Below are 22,669 nucleotides of genomic sequence, written 5' to 3' on the forward strand. Positions count from 1 at the left end.
GCAAGAAAGGGATGAATAACTACTCTGCTATAAGCCTCTCCTCTCCTCTTGAAATAGCTGTTTCAGTGTGCTTCCATATTCTAAGCAAGCTCTTAAGCTCTTCCTTGCTACGTCATGCAGCAAGAATACTCATGCTGTGTGTATTTATGATGGGGTCGACACTGGACTTGGAAGAATGCCTGTCGTGTCCACCTTGTGTGCGGGGGACAGTAAAAGTGGGGGCTGTGGGCTTGAGAAGGGGTGATGGGGAGGGTGTGGTGCTGGAAGGTCAAGGAGCTGGGTGGCAAGCTAAGTCACCTGCGATATTAAGGAGGGAGTCTCTGCCTCTGTGGATATTTGGGGACCCCTACCCTTCTATGTGAGTTGGCCTTTCTAGGTGCTTCTGTCCTGCAGAGAAGCACGAATTTTAACTTAACCTTACAGTGTGCCTCGCACTGGCCTTTACCTCTGGTGAGGATCAAAGTTTGAGGGTGGATGGGCAAGGGGTTGGGTGGAGAAGCAGGGCAGGAGAGATGTTGCCAGAATACCAGAGGTGCTGTTTCACACCCCTTTACAAGTACTGTGTAACTTGGCTGGTGGTTGCTACTGAGAGGCAGAGGGGAAGAAGCTGGGCTATGAGAATTGGGCAGAAGCAGGTCCTGAGGATTGCATGAAGCCCAGCGTTTGCAGAGGATTCTTGTTCTGGGTGTGAGGCCCAGGGAGTGGTTCACCCTGGCTCATAGAGAGGGGATGTGGGGCTGGAAGGTAGGTAACTCCTAACCCGAGGCACTGCCTTTGCACCAAAGCGTAACTTGGAGTTTTAACCATGGAGGTGAAACTTCATCTTACTGTGGATGAGCAGCACTCTGCTCCTGAAAGGAACAGCTGAGTGGGACATGCTCCTCGTGTCGGGGTGTGTGTGTGTGTGTGTGTGTGTGTTCCACCTGCTAAACTAGGAGAAAACTTTCCTCTTTTCTGAGGTGTTTTTTGCCAGTTTATAGTGAGGGAGACTGTGGTAAAGCCAGGCTGTTGGTTTACCTGGTGTTAAATGTTGCCGGCAGAATTGGGCATCAGGCTCCTGAACTGTAGTGGGTTACTGGGAGGTGCTTTGGATTTGGGTGGAAAGTGTTTGACTTCCTGCAGATCTGACTGATGGTTTCTGTCTTTGAGTATTTTTATGAGATGAGAGTGTGCTTTTCAGTGTAATGCAAAGTGAGGAGAGAGACATTTTTCTTTCCATGTTTTGAACTCTGTTCCTAGTTTAAGTAGTTGGACAGACTGTGGTGTAGGGAGAGTGAGGAGCAAAAGTTGATAGAGGAAAGGCTTAAAGTTGCCTTTTTCTTTGCATTCCTGACGTAGACTTGAAATGAAGGAGAAAGTAAAATTTAATCTCAAATGTTTCAAAACTTCTTTTGTGAAGTTGTAATTTTAAATTCAGACACCCTTCATATTCTATGTATATATAGATCTGGACTCCACCCCCCATCTCTTGCCACCAGAGGCTGTTGTCTTTTCTTGCTCCTGTGTTTCTGCCTAGTATAGGAAATAATGAACATGCACAGTGCACAAAACTTGTATGTGCAGTTGCTAACCTTTAAACAAACAAACAAAAAGAAACCTATGTGAAAGATAATCATTGTGTTTGTCGTGAAAATTGAGAAATTAGTCATGAAAATAAGCTTTCTGTTTTATTGTGGCAAGGAGTGAGAAATAAGGTGAACTAATGTTTGGGCAGTTAAGTAAAAAAAAATGGTAGTTCAATGTAAATATATTGCTGGCAACTGGTTATTTTTAGTACATGCTATTTGTGCTTTAAATTTAATGTTAAACTATTTTTGTCATCTAAACCCTGACTGTTCTTAGCTGAGCAGATTTCAGGTTAAAAAAAGTAGTCAAACCATGAATGTTCATAGCATTGTAATTACTAAACTTTCTGACGTTTTCAGATGAGCAGGAGCTGGGTGCTGGCAGGCCTCTTTCTGCTGTAGTGGAGACATGTGAGCCGATAATGTTCTGATTTCATACCTTGTGCCATGAGACAGCACCCCAGCATTGCATCTTTCGTGTTACTAGATCTTTTCTGACCTGTTTGTTTAATACATCATGAAGTGGTGGTTATATGTCCAGCGCAGAGAAAATAGCATTGTGTTGAAATATTGAATAAAACTTCAGTGTTATGTGACGTTCTGTAGTGGAAGTAGTACTGTAGGCACTTGTTCATAACAAGACCTGCAAGTTTCTCTCGGCCGGGGCGGGTAGTTGAGCTGGCTGTGAGCGAGCTGACTCAACGGAGCAAGTTTCTTTCTCTTCTGGTCGTCCTCCTCTTTTGGCTGCTTGTGACTGAACAACAGCAGATTCACAAGAACTCACTGTTGAAACGTAGCTTAGCTTGAGGTTGCTCTTTCAAACTACATGCAGCTGTGGTTCTTCATGTAAGACTTTCAGAGCTTTCAGGCCAGCCAGGTGTTAAGCTGGTTAAAAACGGACTTGCTTTCTGAGCGTGGGTGCATGTACACAGCATGGGTGTGAATGCACAAGAATTTCTCTGGAGCGGTTGAGCAGAGAACCTGATTCTGACCTGGGGGGGACCTGGTGCCACCTTGGTGGGCATTCTTGTCTGTAAGGGGGGTGGAGGCATAGAAGGGCTGCTGGGCCAGGGCAGGAGGTGCTCAGAAGTGAAACCTGGGGTGTTCATGCATGTGTCTACCCTGAAGTGTTAATCTTGCTGCACACTATGGTCTCATGATATCAAGGGCTTGAAGCCTGCTGCCTGAGCCTAGCTCCTCCCTTTTTCATTTAATGATGTCTGGAAGAAAAATAATCAAGTATGCTGGAAGAGAAACATTAATTAACTTTTAATTTAGATCTAACGTATACTGCTTAGTGTACTGCATGAAAGAGTGAGTGTGCGGTATCTGTCATGTTATATAGGGGGTGATGCATTGAAGCAACAAGGAAAAGCCTCAGGTCTGAATGGGAAGATGGGGTTTTAACTCTGCAGATGGGTTTTGTATCTTGATTAAAAGCTGCAGATGTGTGATAAGTCACTTCTGTATCCATTTTGCATCTGAAATTACTTTCTCTGTAACTTGATTTGTATCTGTTTTCTCTTAAGCCAAACTTGCAAGGCGAAGTCAAGAGAGAGAGAATCTCGGCATGCTGGTGTGGTCACCTAACCAGAATCTGTCTGAAGCGAAATGTAAGTCTCTTCAAATACTTTTATTCCCCCTTCCCTTACGTGTATCACGTCAAGAAGTCGAAGTTGCCACTTTCAGTAGAGAGGTTATGTCTGTGACCTTCCCATTATGATTTAAAATTAATTTGAACGTTGGAAAAAAGAAAAGCCTACAAAGCAATCCCCCAGAAGAGTTTTGTTCCCCACTGGGCAGCTTCTCAGAGCGTCAAATCCACGGAGGTAGGGAAAGCAGGAGAAATGACACACTTTCTTCCTTGGTATGAATTTTTTAAGATACTTATCCACAGGCCTATACAATCTGCACTTTTGCTGCTGGTGCTGTAGAAGGTGGCAGAGATAACTGGAGAGAGTATTTGGGGGGAAATATATGGTAATTAGCAGTACCTTTTTCCCCACAAAGACACAAATAAAATCCACATCTGGAGCCCATGGAGGTTTAAATGCCAGAACAATTGCAGTGCCTTGGAATTCCACATGAGGGCAATTACCAGTGCTCTGTGTGTGTCTGGGAACAAGTCTCACTGCTGCTGCCAGATGGCAGAACTAGTGTTTGAAAGGTTTGTCTAGCTACAGTTCTCTTCATGAATAAGTAGGACTCCTTGATTAAAGGGCTGCTGTTTGAATGCAGTAACTAAACCTAAGTGCTTTTGCGGGAGGGAGCTGAAAGGAGCTATTTTTGACTTTGTGCTCGTACCTTTTTTTCTCTTTTTTGATTCTGGGACCAAGAATAAGAATGCTGCATTCCTGTTCCTCTGCAGTTGTTTGTGGTGGCGCTGTTAAGTTGATACCTGGTTTTCCCCTAGACCCAAGGGCTAAGGTGCATCACAAGACGCTTGTGAGGATGTAGTGGCATTTGCAAATTAAGGTAGCAGAAATTGTGCACAAACTGGCTCTGTCATGAAAGGGCTGGGCTCTACCCTGGGGCATTTGTTCCACTGAGCAAGTTGCCCCTTAAATTATAGAAGGATGATGGTACTGTGATCTACAGATAAAAAAGGCTTTGTGGGGATCATGTCTGCTTTCTCTCTTACCAGTGGTGTCTTGTCTGCTCCCTGCTGGCTGTTGGATGCTGAACTAAATAAGACTGATGAGGAGAGGGATATTTGACAGTTATCTACAGCTAGAAACCTCTAAAAAGGTATAAGAGCAAGAAACTGTTGCCTCAACCCATTGTTCCTTTTGGTGATCTGTGACACACAGGATTCCTGTAGCTGCCTCTCAAGTCTGAGAGGTTTTTGCATCTCAGCTCAGCTTTGGAAAATTTAACTCCTGCCCAATAGGAAACAGGTTTTTTGGACAGGGAAGAGATAACAGAGAAGAAAAAGGAGTGAAAATATATAGAATTGAGTAAAATAATCTGTGCCTGAATATTCTGTGGCAGTTGGCACAAAAATATGTAAGGATATTATAGAGCATAAAAAGGATATGATATAGATGTCATGAACCTAAGAGGTAATTAAAAATGTAGTATGACATTGATAAATAAAAACTAGGTAGCAGTTGACTGTTGCTGGTACAATGAAAAAGTTTGGGGAAACAATATGAATATAAAAAGAGGGCAAGAAGAAATTTCTCATGAGACTCAAAATTTTAGTAAGAGTGTAGGCTCATCAGTGATTTCACCTTCCAAAAAAGATACAGAAAAAAATTAATAAATATTTCATATGGTGTTTGGAGGAGAGAAGTATGATGCTCTTGTGCCATACATAACACACAAAATATCTCCCAGGTGCTTAATTGATATAGAGGGATGGAGATGTGAAATTCAGCATCTAGTAATAGTAAAAAAAAAAAAAAAAAAAGGCAAAAAACAACAAAGGAGCTCTGGGAGAGGTTGCTGAGGGGACCTTGGGATGGTAGGAGAACTCCAGCAGATGGGGAGAGGGCAGCTGTGAAGGGAATGAGAGAACAGGGCAAGAGCAGGCTGGTTGGTCATTGCTTTGTCTTGTGTCAATTTGAGCTGACACTACTGAAAGATATCAGTTATTCCTGTCTCTACCTGACATTACTTAAAAATGAAGTGTGAAAAACAAATCCTGCTGAAGGTAGCTGCTTTTGGTTTTTTTGAGACTAGAAATGGATTGATCGGTAGAAATAACTTTATTGCTCTAATGTATTCAGCCAGCTGTTAGGCATTGATTTGCTACTGCATGAGAGTCTGATTCAATCCCCCTTCCTTTCAAAAAATGGGAACCTCCTCCAAAACAGCAGTGCTCTGCAATGGCTGTAGAGCACTTACTAAATGTATTACAAGCAGAGTTCTCTAATCTGTTTTGTGGTTTATGAAGAAAGAAAATCAGGGGACAGGAGGTCTCTTCAGCTACTCTTGAGTTCACTGACAAGTCTTGGCATTGTTGATAGTGAATCCTAATTAAATAGGGTCCGTGGGGATGTGTAAGAGGACTGATGATGATCAACATTTCTATCAGTGATATGGGAATTGATATAGAATTGCTGTGGAGAGAAATTGAGGATGAGCCATAGACTGACAAGATGGTAAATAAAATGAATGCTACCGATAGTCTTGTAGAGTGCTTTGGGTCTTTTTCTGACTTGAATGGATGCCAATGCAATGGGCTTTTAATGACCCAACTGCAGAGTTATGAATCTCAGTACTGAAAGCACTGGCAGTAATGTCTGCGTAAAGGCTGATGTTTGGAAAGAAGTGGCTTGGAGAGCAATTTTGGGGGCATGGTGGACAGGTAATTTGACAAAACTTCCCTACTTGACCCAATGGATGATGTAGGTATAAAGAGAGTGAGGTAGTCATTGGAATGGTTTGCTGCCTCCGCACCCAGCAGCGTTCAGGAAAATGAACCTCAGAATAGCGGCTTTAGTGTTGAAAAACTGAGAAGAGGATGGAGATAACATTACTGAAACATTATGGAAACTGAAGATGAAGCAAACTCCATCTGTTTAGCTTACTGAAAAGAGTCTGAAAGGGGACTATTGTCAATTATTTTCTCAAAGGGAAATTTTGACATAGTAAGAGACGTACATAATACAAATAAATGACTGCAAAGTAAGTCCACATGGACTGAAATGAAATGCCTGAGTATGTGTAGGTTTTTTTGTGGCTGACTTTTGGAAGTTATCCAGGGAAGTGATGGATTCTCTATTTTTGGATGCCTTTTTAAACCATGGATTTTTGTCATGTGTGTGTTATCCTTGTTGGGGAAATCATTGGCAGTGTGAAATGGCAAGTGGAAGGAGCTGTGGTCTCCAGCAGGTTGGTGTAGCCCCTTGGGCTGTAAGTAGTGGGAATCCTAGCTAGCACATCCATTCTTAATATTGCTGTTCAGGTTGAAGTGTGGGTGAACAAATCCTTCCAATCAGCAGCATGTTGGTACCTGTGTCTAGTTACTTTCATTTGTACTCCAAAGCCTTTAATCCATCCTGTGCCTGTTCTTGTGGTGAACTCTTTAATAGTCATAGGACTTTTCTCTGTTCCTGTGGCTGGGGCTCAACTTGAAGATGGAAGTTAGTGCAGCACAGGTTAGCTCTCTGCTCAGAGTGAACTGACAGCTGTCATGAGTAGGGCAGTTTGGTGCAATCAGTAAAACTCTTGGAAGCCACCTCCATTACAGGTGAATCTGTGCTACAAAACACTGTGAGCAGATCTGTGACAATGCTCAGAGCAATGCACGCTAATGAGTTTGGCAGAGGACTGGCCAAACTGGCGGAGGTTGTGGGAGGGTCCTCTGTAAGCTGCTGAAATGAATCCTGGAAAGACCAGTGTGTCAGCCAAGACCTGGTGAGTATCTGCATACCTGATGCTTCAAGCTCACACAATTAGTTAAAGCTTGTTTGGGCCCCATGCACTCTATATGCTGGAGCAATGTTTTAATCATGTTGGAGAAACCTTTTGCCTGGATGCCATGAAATGATGGATATGGTAGAGAAGATTAAGACAAAACAAAAGCGTGTGTTGGCACATTGATTTTTTTTTTTATCCTGTACCTTGTTAACCATTAATCCTGGGTACAAACCACCTACTGCCTTGCCCATGTTAATACCAAAGTGGAACACTGCCAGCATGTTCCATGTGTACTGCCAGACCCTTCCCTTTGAGGGGTCACTTGCATAGCAGTTGCTACCGTTCAGTGAGTTGTTCACAAAGCCCAGAGCTAGAAGTTTGTCCTGTCTCTTTTGAAGAAGAAAGAAGGAATTGTCATTGTGCCATAACTGAACGTTTGAACTTAAAATAACTGTGCTCCCCTTCCAGCTCTGCTCCAAATACCCTGTGCGCTGTGGCTCATGTCGCACCTCTCGCAAAGAGCTTGCTCTCAAAATGCGACTTGGTGCCACGGAGGGCAACTGTTCTGGCTTTGCTGGGACGCTGTCAAGGAGAGAGGAAGAGGAGGAGTGAGATCTTGAACCAAGGTGATATTGAGGAGCGGGAACAGCTAGGTGGAAGACTGGCATCTGCTCTCCTTGAGTGGCATGTGGGGAAGGAGGGGGGAAATAGTGAAAAATGCATTGTAATGATGCTGTGGAAGTCCTGCACAGGATAGAGCTGGGCCAGCATGAAGCTATTAATAAAACAGCAGAGTCTCTCTCTGTGCCAAGTACGCCAATGGGTGGAACCATAAAAATGACATTGGGTTGGTTTAGAAAGGAGCAAGTGCTGGCATGCTGCAGCTGCCCAGGAGCGAGGGATGGAAACCAGGCAGGAGGGTAGGATGTGATGATTGCTTTTGTGCATCTGCAGTTCAAAGGTGAACTACGAGAGGAAAAAGATGTATTGTTTTGCTAGTGATAAATTCTGGTTTGAAAGTAATTTTTCTGCTCTCTTCCTGACAGAATACGTGTGCCACTAGATGAGAATTTTGGTTTCCCACTGGTGTCTTGGTGGGTGTCTCCAGTTGATTTATGAGGTGTCACTGAAGAGGCAGGAGGCACTGTCCCTAATCCCCTGGTCTTGCAGTGCTGCTTCTGTTTGACCTGATGGTTGATGGACGTGCCAACTTTGGACATTCATCAGTCCCTCCCTCTGTTACCCCATGCCATCTCTTCCTGCGCAGCTGCAGCTGGCTCCCTGCTTTACATTATGCCTGCTTTGGTGCACTTGGAGAGAATTTAGACAGCCTTCCTCCTCCTGGGCGGGGAGGTAGAAGTGCCCAGGGGACTTGGGGACAGGGGAATGCCAGAGTTAGGTAAAGCAGCGAGTGCTACAAGATCCTTGTGATCTGCTTGACCAAACCCTGTGGCTGGGAAAAAGGGAGGGGTCCCTAAATGTGCTGCAAAACCTGATGCTGGGAAGGCAGCAATGTGCCAGCTGAGGCTCTGATGAGGAAGAAGTGCTGGTTGCTATGGTTACTAAGGATATTAACCCTGTGCTGTCTGGATGGGCAAGGATTAGTTAACTGTGCTACAGGCTGGGTAACGGTTTGGGAGCAGCAGTGCTCCACCCTAAAGATGCTATGAGTTGGCATTCAGGATCTCAAAAACCGATATCCCAACCAAGTCTGTAAGCGTGTCCTGATCATTGGTGTGTCAGCAGCTGCCTTTGGGTGAAAGTGAGTTATGGTAGCTGTCCTCTGTTGTGAAGGTGAGGTGAATCCCAAAATTTCGGAGGGCAGGTTGTAGGTTTAAGTGGCCAGTCTGTCTCTAGCTGTAGTTCAAGGGGCAATCTTTGCATAGAACAGGCTATGATTATTCTTCAGTTTCTCTTTTAAAGGGGATGTTAAACAAGCTTGAAAATAACCTTTATATGAATTTTCTAACTTAAAATGACTGCCAGAGTAGAGGACAGGAAAATGTTTGCCTTTTCAGGTTGCCAAGTGTGTCTGATCTGCTTTGTGTGGCAAGTCTCTGTTTTCTTTGTGTAGCTGAGCCACTGAGCCACAGCTGTTTTAAGAAGGGCTTCTGCTTGGACATATCCTTTCCCCCTTGGCTCACTTATTTTGGCCTCTGAATTCTGTGGACATATGACTCCATCAACTATTGTCATCAGTTCTCATTTTTCTTGGGGTGTGGGGTGCCCTAGCAATAAATAAATGTGAGCAGAAAACCACAAATGGGAGAGACGGGGAAAAGTGATCTTAAAATCTCTCTTTTAAAAAATGAAGTCCCTATTTAACAGGATGCATTTAAAATGGAAGGGATTAATGCTTCTGAGGTACCTGAGAGCTACCCTAGGCACCCCTGCCCTGGCAGTAGCAGTGAAGGAGAGGATGTAGTTGGGTCTGTATTCAGCATCAGCAAAGCTGCTTTTTAAGTCCTTCCTCTTCATTGTGCTGTAAACAGGATCCTTGAAACAGTTGGAATTGTGTTTTTATTTTTGGTCCCCTCTCCCCTCCAACCTCTATTGTTTCTGTGACCTGGTTTATAACACAACCCCACGAAAGGTTGTCTTGGTGCTCAGCGAGAGTGCAGCCACCTTGGTCAGGGATGGGAGAGTGGGAGCTGCTTAGGCTTTGCCACCAGAGACAAAAGTATTGTTGAATTAAGTATAAGTTGAGCTTATACCTTTTTTTTTTCTCTTTTTTTCCCCCCTCCCCTTCTCTTTTGGTGGCTGGTTAAGTGCTGTGGGAGGTTTCAAAAGATGGAATGTACATATTGTGCTTTTCTTGTTTAGGGTTTTTCTGCTTGTTTGTGTCTGAGGTTTTTTTGTTGAGGTGGGATTTTTTGGGTAGTAGGAAAAGTGTTAGCCTTAAAAGACAGCTCCCAGGAAGAGCCAAGACTTCCAGGTCTCTGAGGGGTGGACTTCGGGGGGTTATAATTCTGACCTGAAGCTAGGTGCTTACCTTTTGTCACTCAAGTGAAGATAGCAAAAACCCTAAACTTATGATTTTGCTGTTTGTCTGCGTTCCTTCCCTAGAAATATCAATTTGTTTGCTGTCCCAGTGACAGCAAAAAGGATTAATGAAAAAGCAGAGTTGGGTTTATGTTTATCCCTAATCCAAATTTTGTATTATGCAGTGAACCTGGCAGCTGTGAAGCTTGGATGCAAATACAGTAGCTGAAGAATACAACTCCATGAATTCAGAAATGAGAGAACTGGTGTTTAATTTAAGATTTTGCTTGAGTTTAGCCGTAGAAATAATAGTCACGGCCACTTCTCCCAGTAGCTGCAGTTGCTGCACTTCAGAAAATGCTCAAAAGATGAAGGTGAAGGGATGCAGTTCATGTTAGCTGAGGCAACTTTTGATGCTTATAGTAGCAATATTGTGAACAGCAAAAAGAAGAAAACAGGCTTTTCAAAGGCTATGGGTGTATCCCAGAAATGGCTGAGTTGCCTCAAACTTAGCTGCAGTTTCCCCTTTGTTTGTCATCTGCTGTGCTAGTTGCTGTTGCAATGCTGTGTGGAAATCTCAGAGCAGCTCTTTCATCATTATTGTTGCAGGTTGATATTTCTGGATCCTGAATGCATATTTAAATTAAGATGAGGTTTTAACCCTTTAACAGCAGTAGTTTGTATTGGAGCCAGGAAAGCAATTTAGTTTGAAAGCACTAGAGTGTGTGTTTGGGATGGATTTCACCCAAGCTACAGCGGATTGTGGTTTGGGGTTGGTTTTTTTTTTTATTGTTTAAAAAAACCCCACAACAACCCACAAACAAAAAACCTGAAGGAGAGAATGTGTTGGAGAGTGTCCAGGAAAAGAATGCCTTGTCTAAGGTAGCTGTGTTATCCTGGAGGAATTTTTGCTGCTGTGCTGCGGGGGGGGGGGAGAGTCAGCAGTTTCTTCATGTACCTTGTTCTCTCCTGCCACCTGTTTGTTCCTCTGTTTTACTGCAGTGTGGAACAGGCCTCCAAATGTGTGGAGATGACCCAGTTGGAAAACACCGGCTGCCACTACTGTTGCTGCTGCAGGGACTGAACTAGTGCTGGCACTAGGAAGAAGCTTTTTTCCTAAGAGAAGTTTAGACACAAGATGACGTGGATGAAATGGAGTGATGATAGCCATGTTAAGAGTTACGCTGGCAGCAAGCCTTGATCGGAAATACGTTTGGGAGCAGTCTTAGCCAGCCCGATAGGCGCTCTCTGAGTTGCAGGACCAGTATGACAAGAGCTAGCAGGCTGCAGCTACATCATGCTGCTTGGATCTAGCCCTAGGATGGGCTGAGTGCACTCCAGTCTTGCTGGTCTCTGTGGGAACGGCAGACTCGGAGCATTTCAGAGGATTAGGCCTTCTTTCCTGACTTATCCCTTATTGTAGCTGTGAGGGAAAAATAAGAAGGGTCAGGGAACTGGAGGGTAACTGTTTGTTTTTTTTCTTTTCTTTTTTTTTTTTGCCTTTTTTTAATCTTCCTTAGAGCAAGGTTAGTCAGCAGATGCACCAACATGTGCATATTTATAGGGATGTGATGGGAGCTGTGCACAGGCAGGGAGGAGCTTTTGTGGGCTATGTCCTCCACTGAGGAATGCTCGAAGAGGTCGTGGTTGTAATAGCTTGCTGTGATGAGTTCATATGCTGCTGAGTGTGACCTTTACAGAGGTTGTGCAGGAGGCAGAGTAGTGAGGCTTTCTCAAGGACACGTGTCAGAGCTTCCCTCACCATAATGTGTTTGCTGTGGTATTATTTGCTCTAATTAGGAACCACTCCTGCTAGTTATTTTTCCTGTACTCTTATTTTTGCACTCCACTTTAAGTTACTTTCCCAAGCATGTGCTTCTCATGCAGATTCATATTATGATAGGGCAATAGTGAATTTTCTAGCACTGCAAACATCAGTAGCAATGCATAATAACTTCTTAGTAAGGACTGGGCTTCTGAATCCTGGCTAAAAGCCATGACCACCTACCACTGATATGCCAGGCTGTAGTTGGTGACACTGGTTTATTGTAGCCTTTTCCGCCTAGTCTCTTGGGATCAGCCTTGAAGGCTGAGGGCCTGTATGTAATCCATGTTTCAGCATGTGCTGTCTGGATCTGTAACTTGACTTTTTCTAAATTGACTTAATTTTATGTATTTTTGAATACGTTAATATCTGCCAAAGTAACACTAATACTTTGATTTAGAGGCTACTATAAAGATTACGTTGGCCAAGATCTGGCAGTGTAAGTTTTCTGTCTTTCTCCATGGACTTCTGGGAGGAGTCAAAAACATTTCTTTGTATCTCTTTGGTTTCAGACCTGTAGGAAGTAAAGAAGTGCAAGAATGGATGTATTCAGTGTTAGTGACTCCTGAAAGCTGGCCTGTCTACAGTAGGGCAATCCGAATGAGTTTGTCCATAGTTGGCTTCCGATCTCTGGTGGAGAAAGGGCTCTTCACCTAAACCTCTGTTTATTCTTCAGGTTCTCATGTTGTGTGGGGTAAGGTACCAGAAATTTCATGAACAACTATACCTTAACCTGCAGTAGGCACTTGTTTATGTTGCCTTAGTTCATGGCCTGCCTTAAGTGATTAAGCAGCCGATTAATCAAGCAGCCGAACTGTTCTTGCAGGAAGCAGGAATAGGAACTTTGAGGAGAGGGATGGAACAGACAGCTGGGGGGCAGAGCCTATGACAGCTCTCAAGATAAGCTGTTCCCTTTAGGTTGTGCAGCACTTTGTGCATGGGAAGAGTTTGTCTTGTCTCTGCTGTTCTCCTTCCCACTAACTTGCTCACATCCAGCTGATGTGAAAATGAGGAAAATTAAGTCTTTCAAAGCAAGTTTGAGACCTCATTTTTTCATTCTTAGCAGCCGGGTGCAGTAGTGCATTGAGTGGCACTGTGGAAAGGCCCTTGACTTCTCAAAAGGCGCCCACCCCAAACATCTGAAAATAGGTTATTAACTAACGATGTAGAAGGAACAAAAGCATCTCAGCGATGCTTCAGAAAATACAACGGAAGGATTAGTTCCCCTCCAACATCAAGCTGCCTTCACTTAGTCCCTATCATTCTTCATCTGATTTTGCTGGAAGCAAGTGTTGTGCAACTTGTTCATGAGTGCAGAGGCCACCTGAGCTGCTGAGACTATTATGTTACTCATAACTGGGCTTTGAAGTGAGGGGACTGGCTGCAAAAAAATAACTGAAATAATAAGTGGTGCTTTTGTGACCTGACCACTTGCCTTTCAGGATCACAGGATTCTCCTGTTGCAGCTGCTGAGGAGCTGGATGTGGGCAGTTACAGCTGGAGGCTCACTCTCCTCTGCAAGCAGCTCCTGGCTTTTGGCACATCTGCCGAGGGCAGCTCCTCTGTGTGACCCCCAACTTGTCTCCTTCCTTTCGCTGCGTGCTGGCTTGCCCTATACTTCTTTTCTGCCAAAGTGACATCCTTCCAGGAGGCAGCTAGGGGACAAATTGATCATTTCTTTTGCTTTTGTATCCATTATAAAGGGGGTCAGCTTGGCTTCTACTCTCTTGTCACAGGCTTTATTATTGTTACCAATAATAATGAGCTGTAATTTAACATGATGGCTATTCTGCTCCCACACACCCCTTTGTGTGTGTGTGCGCGCCCTCATCCTGTACAAGGCCCTTGTGTCATGGAGTAGTAGAGTTACCCATGCTGTTTAGGAAGCCTGGCTCTGATACAGTATTTTTATTAGTTTGCATTCCTACTACAATAGGGAATATAACAGTTCTAGTTTTGGACAGGAACTTTCAAAATGTTATGGAGGGTAGAAAATGGACCTTGTGGGAGGTTTCACCCTCTTTAGGGGGCTTTGAGTCTGGATATTCCTTGGTGGTTTCTGAAACTGGTTGACAGCAGATAGCTTGACCAAGCTTTATGGTAGTCTGTGCTGACTATTTTGCAGACCAAGAATTTCAGCATATATAGCATGATGTGGATGGAGAGCTGAGAATGTGCCTAGGTAGAGTACCGAAGCCTTGTATCAAACTGCTAGTAGTCTGAATGTGTGCACTCCCACACTGACTCTGTCATCAGTGTGTATCAAACTTTATTTTTTCAAATTAGTGAATCTGACTTTTGGAAAGAATGCACTGGATCAGGCATTCTCAAGGAGTGCAAAAAAATTAATAAATTCCATAAGAAAATCTGCATGAAGGAAGTTTCTTCTAATCCAAGTTACCATCTCCTGCAGTGAACCATCTCATAAAATATTTTTTTAATATTCTATCCCTTGTAACAACTGTATTGATAATGTTACTACTTGCATTGCTTGGGCATGTTGCTGCCTGTAGTTGAAGTATATAATCCGAGGCTATAACATCTCAGTAGACTTAACTCAAGCCATGGTCTGACAGCAGAATAAATCTGGCTTTAGGGCTTCTCGGACTGAATTGAGAACACTGTGCTGAATAATGGAAAGAGCTGTTCTGCTGTAAACTCACTTTGTTGTTCGGGCCTGTGCTCTGTGCATTTATCCTGTCTGTAACTTCCTGTCTATGTCTTGGAAGGTCATACATGGGAACAAGTATTCCCTCCCTGCCAGAAGCTACCGTGTGCTGGTTTTATGTTCTTACATGGGCTCCAAACCCAATATCAAGTGCTCTGGCTAATTGCATTTAATACAGTTCAGTGTCTGTGTCTGATTTAGGTTTGCACTGATGAATGATCCAGCCATACTCAGATCCTATGTGGTCACTGATGAGGTCCATGGGTGATCTGATGTGGCTTTGCCTATTCTGTGCTAGGTCCCAGAGGTAGTGTTTCCTCTTTGCTGCTGCCCTGTCAGATCTCCCTCGTCCCCTTCACTTCTGTGGTACATAGGGCAAAGTGGGCTCATGGTACCCAGGGCTCTGTAGATACTGAAACCTGTGCCACTCCTCCAGTAAAGTGGCATTCACTGCTATGGTGGAACAAATTTGTGGCTGAATGTTAAACATAACAGATGTGTAAGAAGTGGTCTTTCTTCTCAGAGGGTCCTCTGTGGATGGGCATCCACATGGCCTTTCTGAGGGAGAACAGCAGCAGCATCAGAGAGCAAGACAGGCAAGTTAGCATCAGCTGTCTGACTTTCCTTATGGTAATCCTCATTAATACACTGCCCCACCCATATACACAGCGTGCTCCTTTCTTGAGCCTTTTCTTGATGTGATACTGTCAGCTGAGGGTACAACTTTAAGAATGAGTGTATATTGGTAAAAGCTTTAAAAGCAACACATGTCTACTAGCAAAAGGCCTTTCCTGGTAAACAGTTTAAAATAGTTTTGGCAAGCTACAAGAACTATGCTAGATTTGTCAGTACACCTCTGTCTGCAGTACAGCCTTCTTGCTGGTATAGCAAAATCTAAAGGCAGATGAGTTAGGTCTTTGTCACTGAGTTTCAGCTTTAGACTTGCCCTTAGATGCAGGCCATGCAAAGAGCAGTATTTAAAAAAAAAAGGGGGGGGGGAAGAGGGAAATAGTCTTTTCTAGCTTATTAATGTGCACTGGTTGCCTTTGTATGAGAATGGAAGCTTTTGATAGATATCAGGGCTTTTAAAGGGATAAATCTCCCAGCAACGGGGCACTCTGTTTTATTTCTTGTTTTATGCTCTCTGAGGCTGCCGTTTCCAGAATCCAGGTGTGGTTCCGCAAGCAACTCTTTCATCACCATCACTAGTTGACACAGCCGTGCCTGTTCTGCCCACCTGCTTATTCTTGCCTCTGTGCTGTGTCGGGATGAGGAATGAGTCGTACTTCTGGCTGAGCTGTTCTCGTGCCTCGCTGGAACTAGGAGGGCTTGTCTCTTCTCAGGCTGTGTAGCCTCCCAGCAAAGTGATTTTTATGTAGTATACAACCATATAAAAAGTATAAAACTGTTTGTTTTATAAATAGTATGCTGCTTTGGTGGTCAGCTGTTCAGTGCCTCAAGTGGTTCCAGAGCTAGTGCAAGAGAAGGGGACAGCCTGCGTAGCCAGGGCTGGCCATAGCGGAGTCTGGCACTGCCCCTCCTGGTAGGTGAGAGCATCTCCATACTTCCAGCCACCACCACTCTGCTTGTATGGCTTCACTGCCACTTGGGTGAGGGAGCTAACGCAGTAGGAGAGCATTGGTTGTTTTTTCAGGTAGAACAGTTTCCCAGTCCACGTAACCTCATCCAAGAAAGCTTCTCAAGGTTAGGTTGGTTTTCCTTTGCTTTGCAGTTGCATCCAGGCTTCTTCCCCTCACCTGCTGCAGATGCAATGGAGTTGAGACCTAAATCCTCTTGTGCCTCCAGTTGCATGAAGTGATTTTTAAGTAGCCTTTGTGTAACTAGCACTTTCTGTTCCTAGAAAGAGTGTTAAAGGAGGCTGTATGCCTGCCCAGGTAGGTGCAGCATGGGGCATAAAACATGGCAGTACTCTGGCTCTCCACTCCTCTCCTGCCTGTGACACACATCATGTCTTGCCAAGAAGAGGAAACAGCTTTTCCAAAGCAGAAAACCCGTTTAAATAGGCAGGTTTTATTTTCTTTGGAGTGATTCTGCCCAGAAACAGTGGTCAGGCCACCTTGCTTTGATCTCTGCCTGTTCCCCTCTGCCTCCTGTTGTAGCTGGCTTTAGTGAGGCACTTGTCCAAACTCTTGTGCTTTTTGCAGCTTCCTCTCCTGTGCTGGGACCACGAGGTGGCAGGATTGTTCCACCAATGCTGCAAGGGCGGCGGGACGGCAATGCAGCTGCTCATTTTTATAGCCAAGGCAAAAACTGTGCTAGTTGTTTGTGTACCATCATAATTGTGTTTTGAAATCTGGAAGAATTTCACATGTATGTGTCTAATCCATGCTCCTTATTTTCTTTATATAACATTGATTTGTTCTGGGTCTTGACTTCCCCCCCCCCCCATTCTCGAGGGAGATGGAGGGGAGGGGGAGATGTACAGCAACATCCAGAATTCCTCACAAGTTCCAGCATTGATCAAACCCTGTGAAGCACATTACTGAGGCTGTGAAGGCTGCTGCTTTTGTCCTCATTTCACCCCGTTCTGTCAGGGTATTGCATCACGTAATATGCAAAGTGTTCAGAGCTCCTGCAGTACCCCAGTAATAGAGGTGAACTGAGGTTGCAGCAACAGCTCTACCTCTGCATTCCTGTTGCTTTCTATAGGCTTTAGCACACTCGCTTCTGCTGCAAACCCTCCTTGGGGTCACTGAGTCCACTAACCATGATGGGATGCTTGTGGGGTCATTAAGAAGCAGTTTGGGTAGAGGGGAGAAATTCTCCCAAAAGACCCACTCAGATCATTTAATCTGATCAAATGCTGATGAGGGGAGTAGTTGCTTTCAGGCATTTCTCTTTTCAGAGTTCTCCCACCCCCCTGAAATTAATGCTCTTGCTTTACATCTCTCGATTCACTGTTCTAGGATGCAGGACTGAAAATCAGCAATGCAGTTGTTTGCTCTTGTCTCTCCTTCCCTCTGTCAGCCAAGAGGGTCCCGTTTCTTTTGCCTCTAGTGAAGAATTCGTGCAGGAAGATGGTTAGCAGAAGAAAAGAGTGTATGAGAAAGATGACTGGAAACAAGAACACAAAATTCAGGGGGTTGACAGTACCATTTTGGCCAGAAACTCTCTTTTCTAGGTGTCAAGTGGGGAAGCATTTTTCTCTGCTTCCTTTCTCACTCCCTTACATTTCTCTTGTCTCTTTGGCTGTGTTAGTGCTGGGATCCTTTGATCATCTCATTGTAGACCTTACTACTTGTATTAGGGAGAGGTGTGTTTTAGCATCTGAACACTCTGTGCTCCTCTTTGCTGGTCACAATTTGTATGTAGGGCTGTTCCCTTTGCATCCCCACCTTTTGTGCTACTTCTGCCTTCCTGAGCATGACTGGCTGTAGGAAGGGGCTCTTTGGGCCAGTGCTCACTCCATTTTGGGTGTGGGGCAGACAGGGGATCCTGCTCACCCCCACAGAGTTAAAAATGCATGCAAGAGAAGAAACATAGTCAAATAGGTAAAGAAATACCAGTTTGTGATTTTCTTCTCTGTCCTTCCCCCCATCTGGTTTCTAGTAGCAACAAGAGCCTTCACAGGAGCAATGCATCTCCTGTGTCACACGACTGTCTCTGTTTAAGTATTATTGTCTTTTTGGCCTGGTCTGTGCCGAGATATCTTTCTGTTACAGAGAAATGAGTTGGATAGGAGGATGCTCTTGTCTGCCCTGTTCAGGGAAAAGTTGTGCTGGTAGAAAGAGTGCATGGTGGTGTAGTTTATGCTGGGGAAAATGGGATGGGATTGCTTTGCTGCTCTTGCTTATTCTCTTCTGGAAAGCAGATAAGAGCTGTGCTGGCAAACTGTCTCTTCTGGTGTAAGCAGGGCTCTGCCCCAGGCTCCTCTGGCTCTGAACTGATGTCTAAACAGATTGCTCGGTTACACGCTGAGTGTGACTGAATGCCACTAAAATGCAGTGGAGCAGAATTTCACGTGCCTGCTGCCCTGGACTTGCTAGAGGTGTGTAGGGAAGGCAGAGATGGAAGAGGGCACTTATTTATCTGGTGTGGCATGTGAAGCATTAAGCTTATGGCAATTCCAGGCTCTACTGGTATGGGAGACTAAAGGGATCCTGTTACTTAGCTGGTGCCATGCTCTTTCTTGCTTACTTCATTTGGAGGGGGATGGTAAAGAAAGAGCAATCAGAAGGATTGCTCAAGGGACTGTCATACCTCTCAGATGGTGCAAGCATCAAAGCAAGCGAGCCCGCAATTAGCCAAGAAATGACAAGTAGAATGGGCTAGATTGTCAGTAAGCAGGCAGGGAACAAGCCAAGAGTAGAGTATGATGGTGTACTCCTTGTTCTTCCTTCATCCACACTCTTTTATTGTATAGGAGGAGCATTGCTGTATTCTCATGGTCAATTTACTGCTTTATTGCCTCTTTCTTATTCTTCTTTTCTCTTCTTCCACTGTAACAATGATGTGTAACACTGAGGTGTTACAGATCCCACCATGACAAGAAAAGCATCCTGCCTCCTTTCATGGTGTCCTATCACTCAGTCTACTGTTTGGCTTTGTGGTGTATTGACTTGATTCAAGAGAAACCATATTGATATGTGGAGACTTTGCTAATGTTCTTGCTCAGTTAGGAGAGAAAATGCTGTAATGATTTTTGGGGTGTGGAGAGCAAGGGTGAGGAAGTATGTTTTCATCGCTTATAGCATCTGGCGTAAGAAAGGTAATATGCTGGAAAGGAGAACAACCTCATCTCTCCTCTGTATATGTTAAAGGATAAGATGCTGAAGTCAAATCAGGAACTGTAGATTTTTCAACAGTGAAGCAAGTTAGTTAATGCAGCAGTACTTAGCATTCAAGAGCTTAATTCAGCCTTGGACTTCAGAGAATTCAACTCCTTTCCCTCCCCCTTTCTTCACTTTCCCCTTAGACAAAATACATAACACTGCATGTGCAATACCTATCCCAAGGAAGCTGAGAGCATTTAGCTGAAGTACAGGTAAATGCTGCACTTAACGTTTCCTGACAGCCTTTGTTTTTGGTGTGGTTAGAAAGTCTGGAAACATCTGAAGTCACTCTTCTGCCCACATCCTACTGATGTTCCCTGTCCTGTTTGCTGTGTGGAGGGAAGGGGTGGTGTGTAGGAAGGGGGCAGTTCCCTTCTCAGTCCCCAGTTCCGCTGTGTGGTCCTCCTGGATCATGTTCTCCCCTTGGGGTGTGGTTTTGAAAGTGTTTGGTTTTTTCATGGCAAAGCTGATTTCTGAGATTCCTACCCTTTGGTAACCCTCAGGATGTTCTATTAGCCCAATGCAGCGATTTCAGCCCAAGAAATTTCTATCACTGTCCCTGTCACCTCCACTGTCAGTGCAACTATTTTGTTATGCAAGAAAAGGTTGTTAGCAAGAAGGGATAGTTTTCATCCCAGTTCAGCATGGTCCTTAGAAACAATTTGTTGACTTGGAGAGGCAGATGCATTTGGGCTGCAGAGGTGCAAATGAATGGTTGTAGCTACACCTTTCTCTAAGGGCTAATAAAACTTTTACTGAATGTATCCAGAACACTGTCCAACAAACAGGTTCGTCAGCCTCTTGGGAGTCCCTGTTGTGTGCAGGTGGGAGCTTGGACGAGCAACAACCTCATGGAGTGTCCTTGCTAACGTGGAACTGTGCCTGTATTTACTGCATGCTCTTCTCCTGCCGCAGCATGTGGCTGTATTAATATTCTCATGGACTCTTCCATGGCACTGATATCACATGTCTTACTGTCTAGTAAGAAGGGATGTCTACTTTAAGTACCCAGATTTAATTTCTTTGTATTGATGACAAGCTGAAAATAAGAGGCTGGTGCTCTCCTGCTGTGCATTTTCTGATCTATCCTCTCTGTTTTCCCAATACCTTTTGAGTTCATTGCTTAGTTTGCTCAGCTGAAGGAATAATTGAGGAGTGTCCCAGCTTGAAGGAAAGGCTTTAAGAAATGCTGTGCTATTAGACACCAGAGACTCCATGTGAGAGTCCGTAAAGGCAGAAAACATGGGAGAAGCACCTTTGAGAGCTTAAGTTAATTGTGAGGCCCAAACCGTGGGAAATGTGGCTTCCTTAGCCGCAGCGCACACAGAACCATTTCCTTCTGGAGGTGTCGCGCATGCTCAGCACAGGAATTTGCTTGCATCCCTCCCTGGGTATCTGCAGAGAAGGAAGGGGAAATAATTTTTGAGTTTATTGCTAAGTGACTTGTCCTGAAGTCCAAAATTTATAGAAGAATGAGAATTCTGGCTGTGTGTATCAGTTCTAAGTCTTTCAGGGTACTAGCATGTTGGGGATCCTGTAGACAGCCAATGTTTTGAGCATCTTCCACTCCATTAGGTGAAGTAGGAGTCTCACCTTTTAGCTCCCCCCCCCCCCCCCCAAGGATGATGTTATTACAGTGCATTTAATAATGACCAAGCACAGGGGCGCACACTTCAGAACACCACCACTGGCACTGACTTTGATCCAGCCCTCTCAAATAGGTGCTGTTGGATATAATGTAAACTGAGTCACTCATACTGAAAGACACATTTGGGTTTTAGTCCCATCTATACAAAATATAACTCCTTGGGGCATCTTCACATCGTAAAGGTTAAAAGCTCATGGGGGCTTAATACATAGAGGTGGGGTTTGGTCCAAGATGAAAATTGCTGAGGCATAAGGGCTGAAAAATTTGCCAAGATATCTGCAGTGGTTGTGCAACACTAGGAGTCTGGCAGTATTGGAATATATGGATTGTGTCTGGGGATTTTTGTTCTTAAGAAAAGAACTGCTCTGGGGAATTTAAAAAAACAAAACAAAAACAAAACCAACAAGAAAAAAACCACCCAACAAAAAACCCCCACCACAAAAAGTAGCTGAGACAGTCATGTCTATAGTTTTGGTGAACTACTTCCAAAATATTATATGGAACTGGATTGGATATCATGCATCATGTAGGCTTGTTAAGGAAAATATGTAGTAGTTTGTCTGGTGACCGTTGTTTTTCTTTTGTTTCCTTCTTTTCCCGAATTGTTGAAAACAGTAGCTATTCATGAGAGTTCTCTGTGGCAGATGCAATGACCGTGGCTGAAGTCACAGCTGCAGGACTGGGTTTTAGACTGGAAAGGGGAAGGGAAGATGAGATCATTATATGAAATGCTCTTATGCCTTCTCTTTGTTTTTCAGTGGATGAATATATTGCCATTGCTAAAGAGAAGCATGGATACAATATGGAGCAGGTAACAACCCCTTGAATACTTTATTTTAAAATCTTTTTCAGCAGATTTTAAATCATGACTTAAAGTGACTGCCTAGAACTGCTGCTTCCCTTCTGTACCATCTGTGTTTTCTCCTCTCCTACTTCTCCCAAAACTGACTGTTCCTAATAGTAATCTGTGCTCTGGGGATATGGAGTTCACCCTTAGTTTTACATCAAGAGTCAAAAGAAGAAAAACAAAACTATTGTAATTTCTAATGGAGGTTGGCCATGAGTATTATGCTTCCTATGGTGACTACCTCTTGAACACTTTCAGAACCCCAAAACGATATTAGACTGGCTTGTCTTTGGACAGCTGCCTGATTGTACTGCAGTTTCCAGTTGACTGCTCCATCTTTGCTTCGTGGATGTCTTGGCAGTTATTAATGAGCTATTGAATCATCGTATGCTTTTCAGAGGCAAGCTAATATCCACAGTTATTTACCTTAAAATTATGCTGCAAATCATTTTGCATTTCATAAATGAGCACCTCAGATGTCAGTGCAGTAGCGGTGGACAACTTCACCAGCTGTCCCTGAGGTTAGCTAGTGCCTTTATTCTAGGGCTGGAAATTGTGGTCTGAGGAGCAGACCTCTCCTTTACTCCACGTGCTCTAGGATTGTGTACTAATCTTCCTTATGTTAACTAACATTGATTTCAACACTCATCTGGGAAGATGAGTAGACCTGTGCCTGGGAAGCTTTTCTGAATTCTGTGGAGTTTCCTTATGCACTCATACTTGCCCGGAAAGGAAGGTGGGGAATCTTGTGATTTACTGTATTGGCAAATTACGTACTCTCTCTACAAAGGGATTCTATGAAAACTTGAAAGTTTATGAAATTGTTCAGGCAAAAAGCCATGAGCATAGAAACCAATGATTTGGATGGGGAAGGGTTTCTGTTTAAATGACACTGCTGTCATCTTTGAGTCAGACTTTCAGTGGTTGATACTCATGCTCAAAAAAACTTCTTGTGGAACAAGAACATTGAAGTT

General features: G+C 44.0%; 1 protein-coding gene across 2 annotated transcripts in view; it reads left to right on the forward strand.

Moving 5' to 3' along the window:
* The window catches only part of RCOR1 (REST corepressor 1), an 88,295-nt gene that overhangs the window by 40,966 nt on the left and 24,660 nt on the right, over nt 1-22,669 (forward strand). For both annotated transcript variants that reach the window (XM_054827320.1, XM_054827321.1), the window contains 2 exons: nt 3,095-3,178; nt 21,607-21,659. In XM_054827320.1, coding sequence (XP_054683295.1) covers nt 3,095-3,178; nt 21,607-21,659 — 137 coding nt within the window. The remainder of the gene's footprint in view (nt 1-3,094; nt 3,179-21,606; nt 21,660-22,669) is intronic.

Source organism: Grus americana, chromosome 5 (assembly GCF_028858705.1).
Source record: "Grus americana isolate bGruAme1 chromosome 5, bGruAme1.mat, whole genome shotgun sequence".
In the NCBI taxonomy this organism is placed as follows: domain Eukaryota; kingdom Metazoa; phylum Chordata; class Aves; order Gruiformes; family Gruidae; genus Grus; species Grus americana.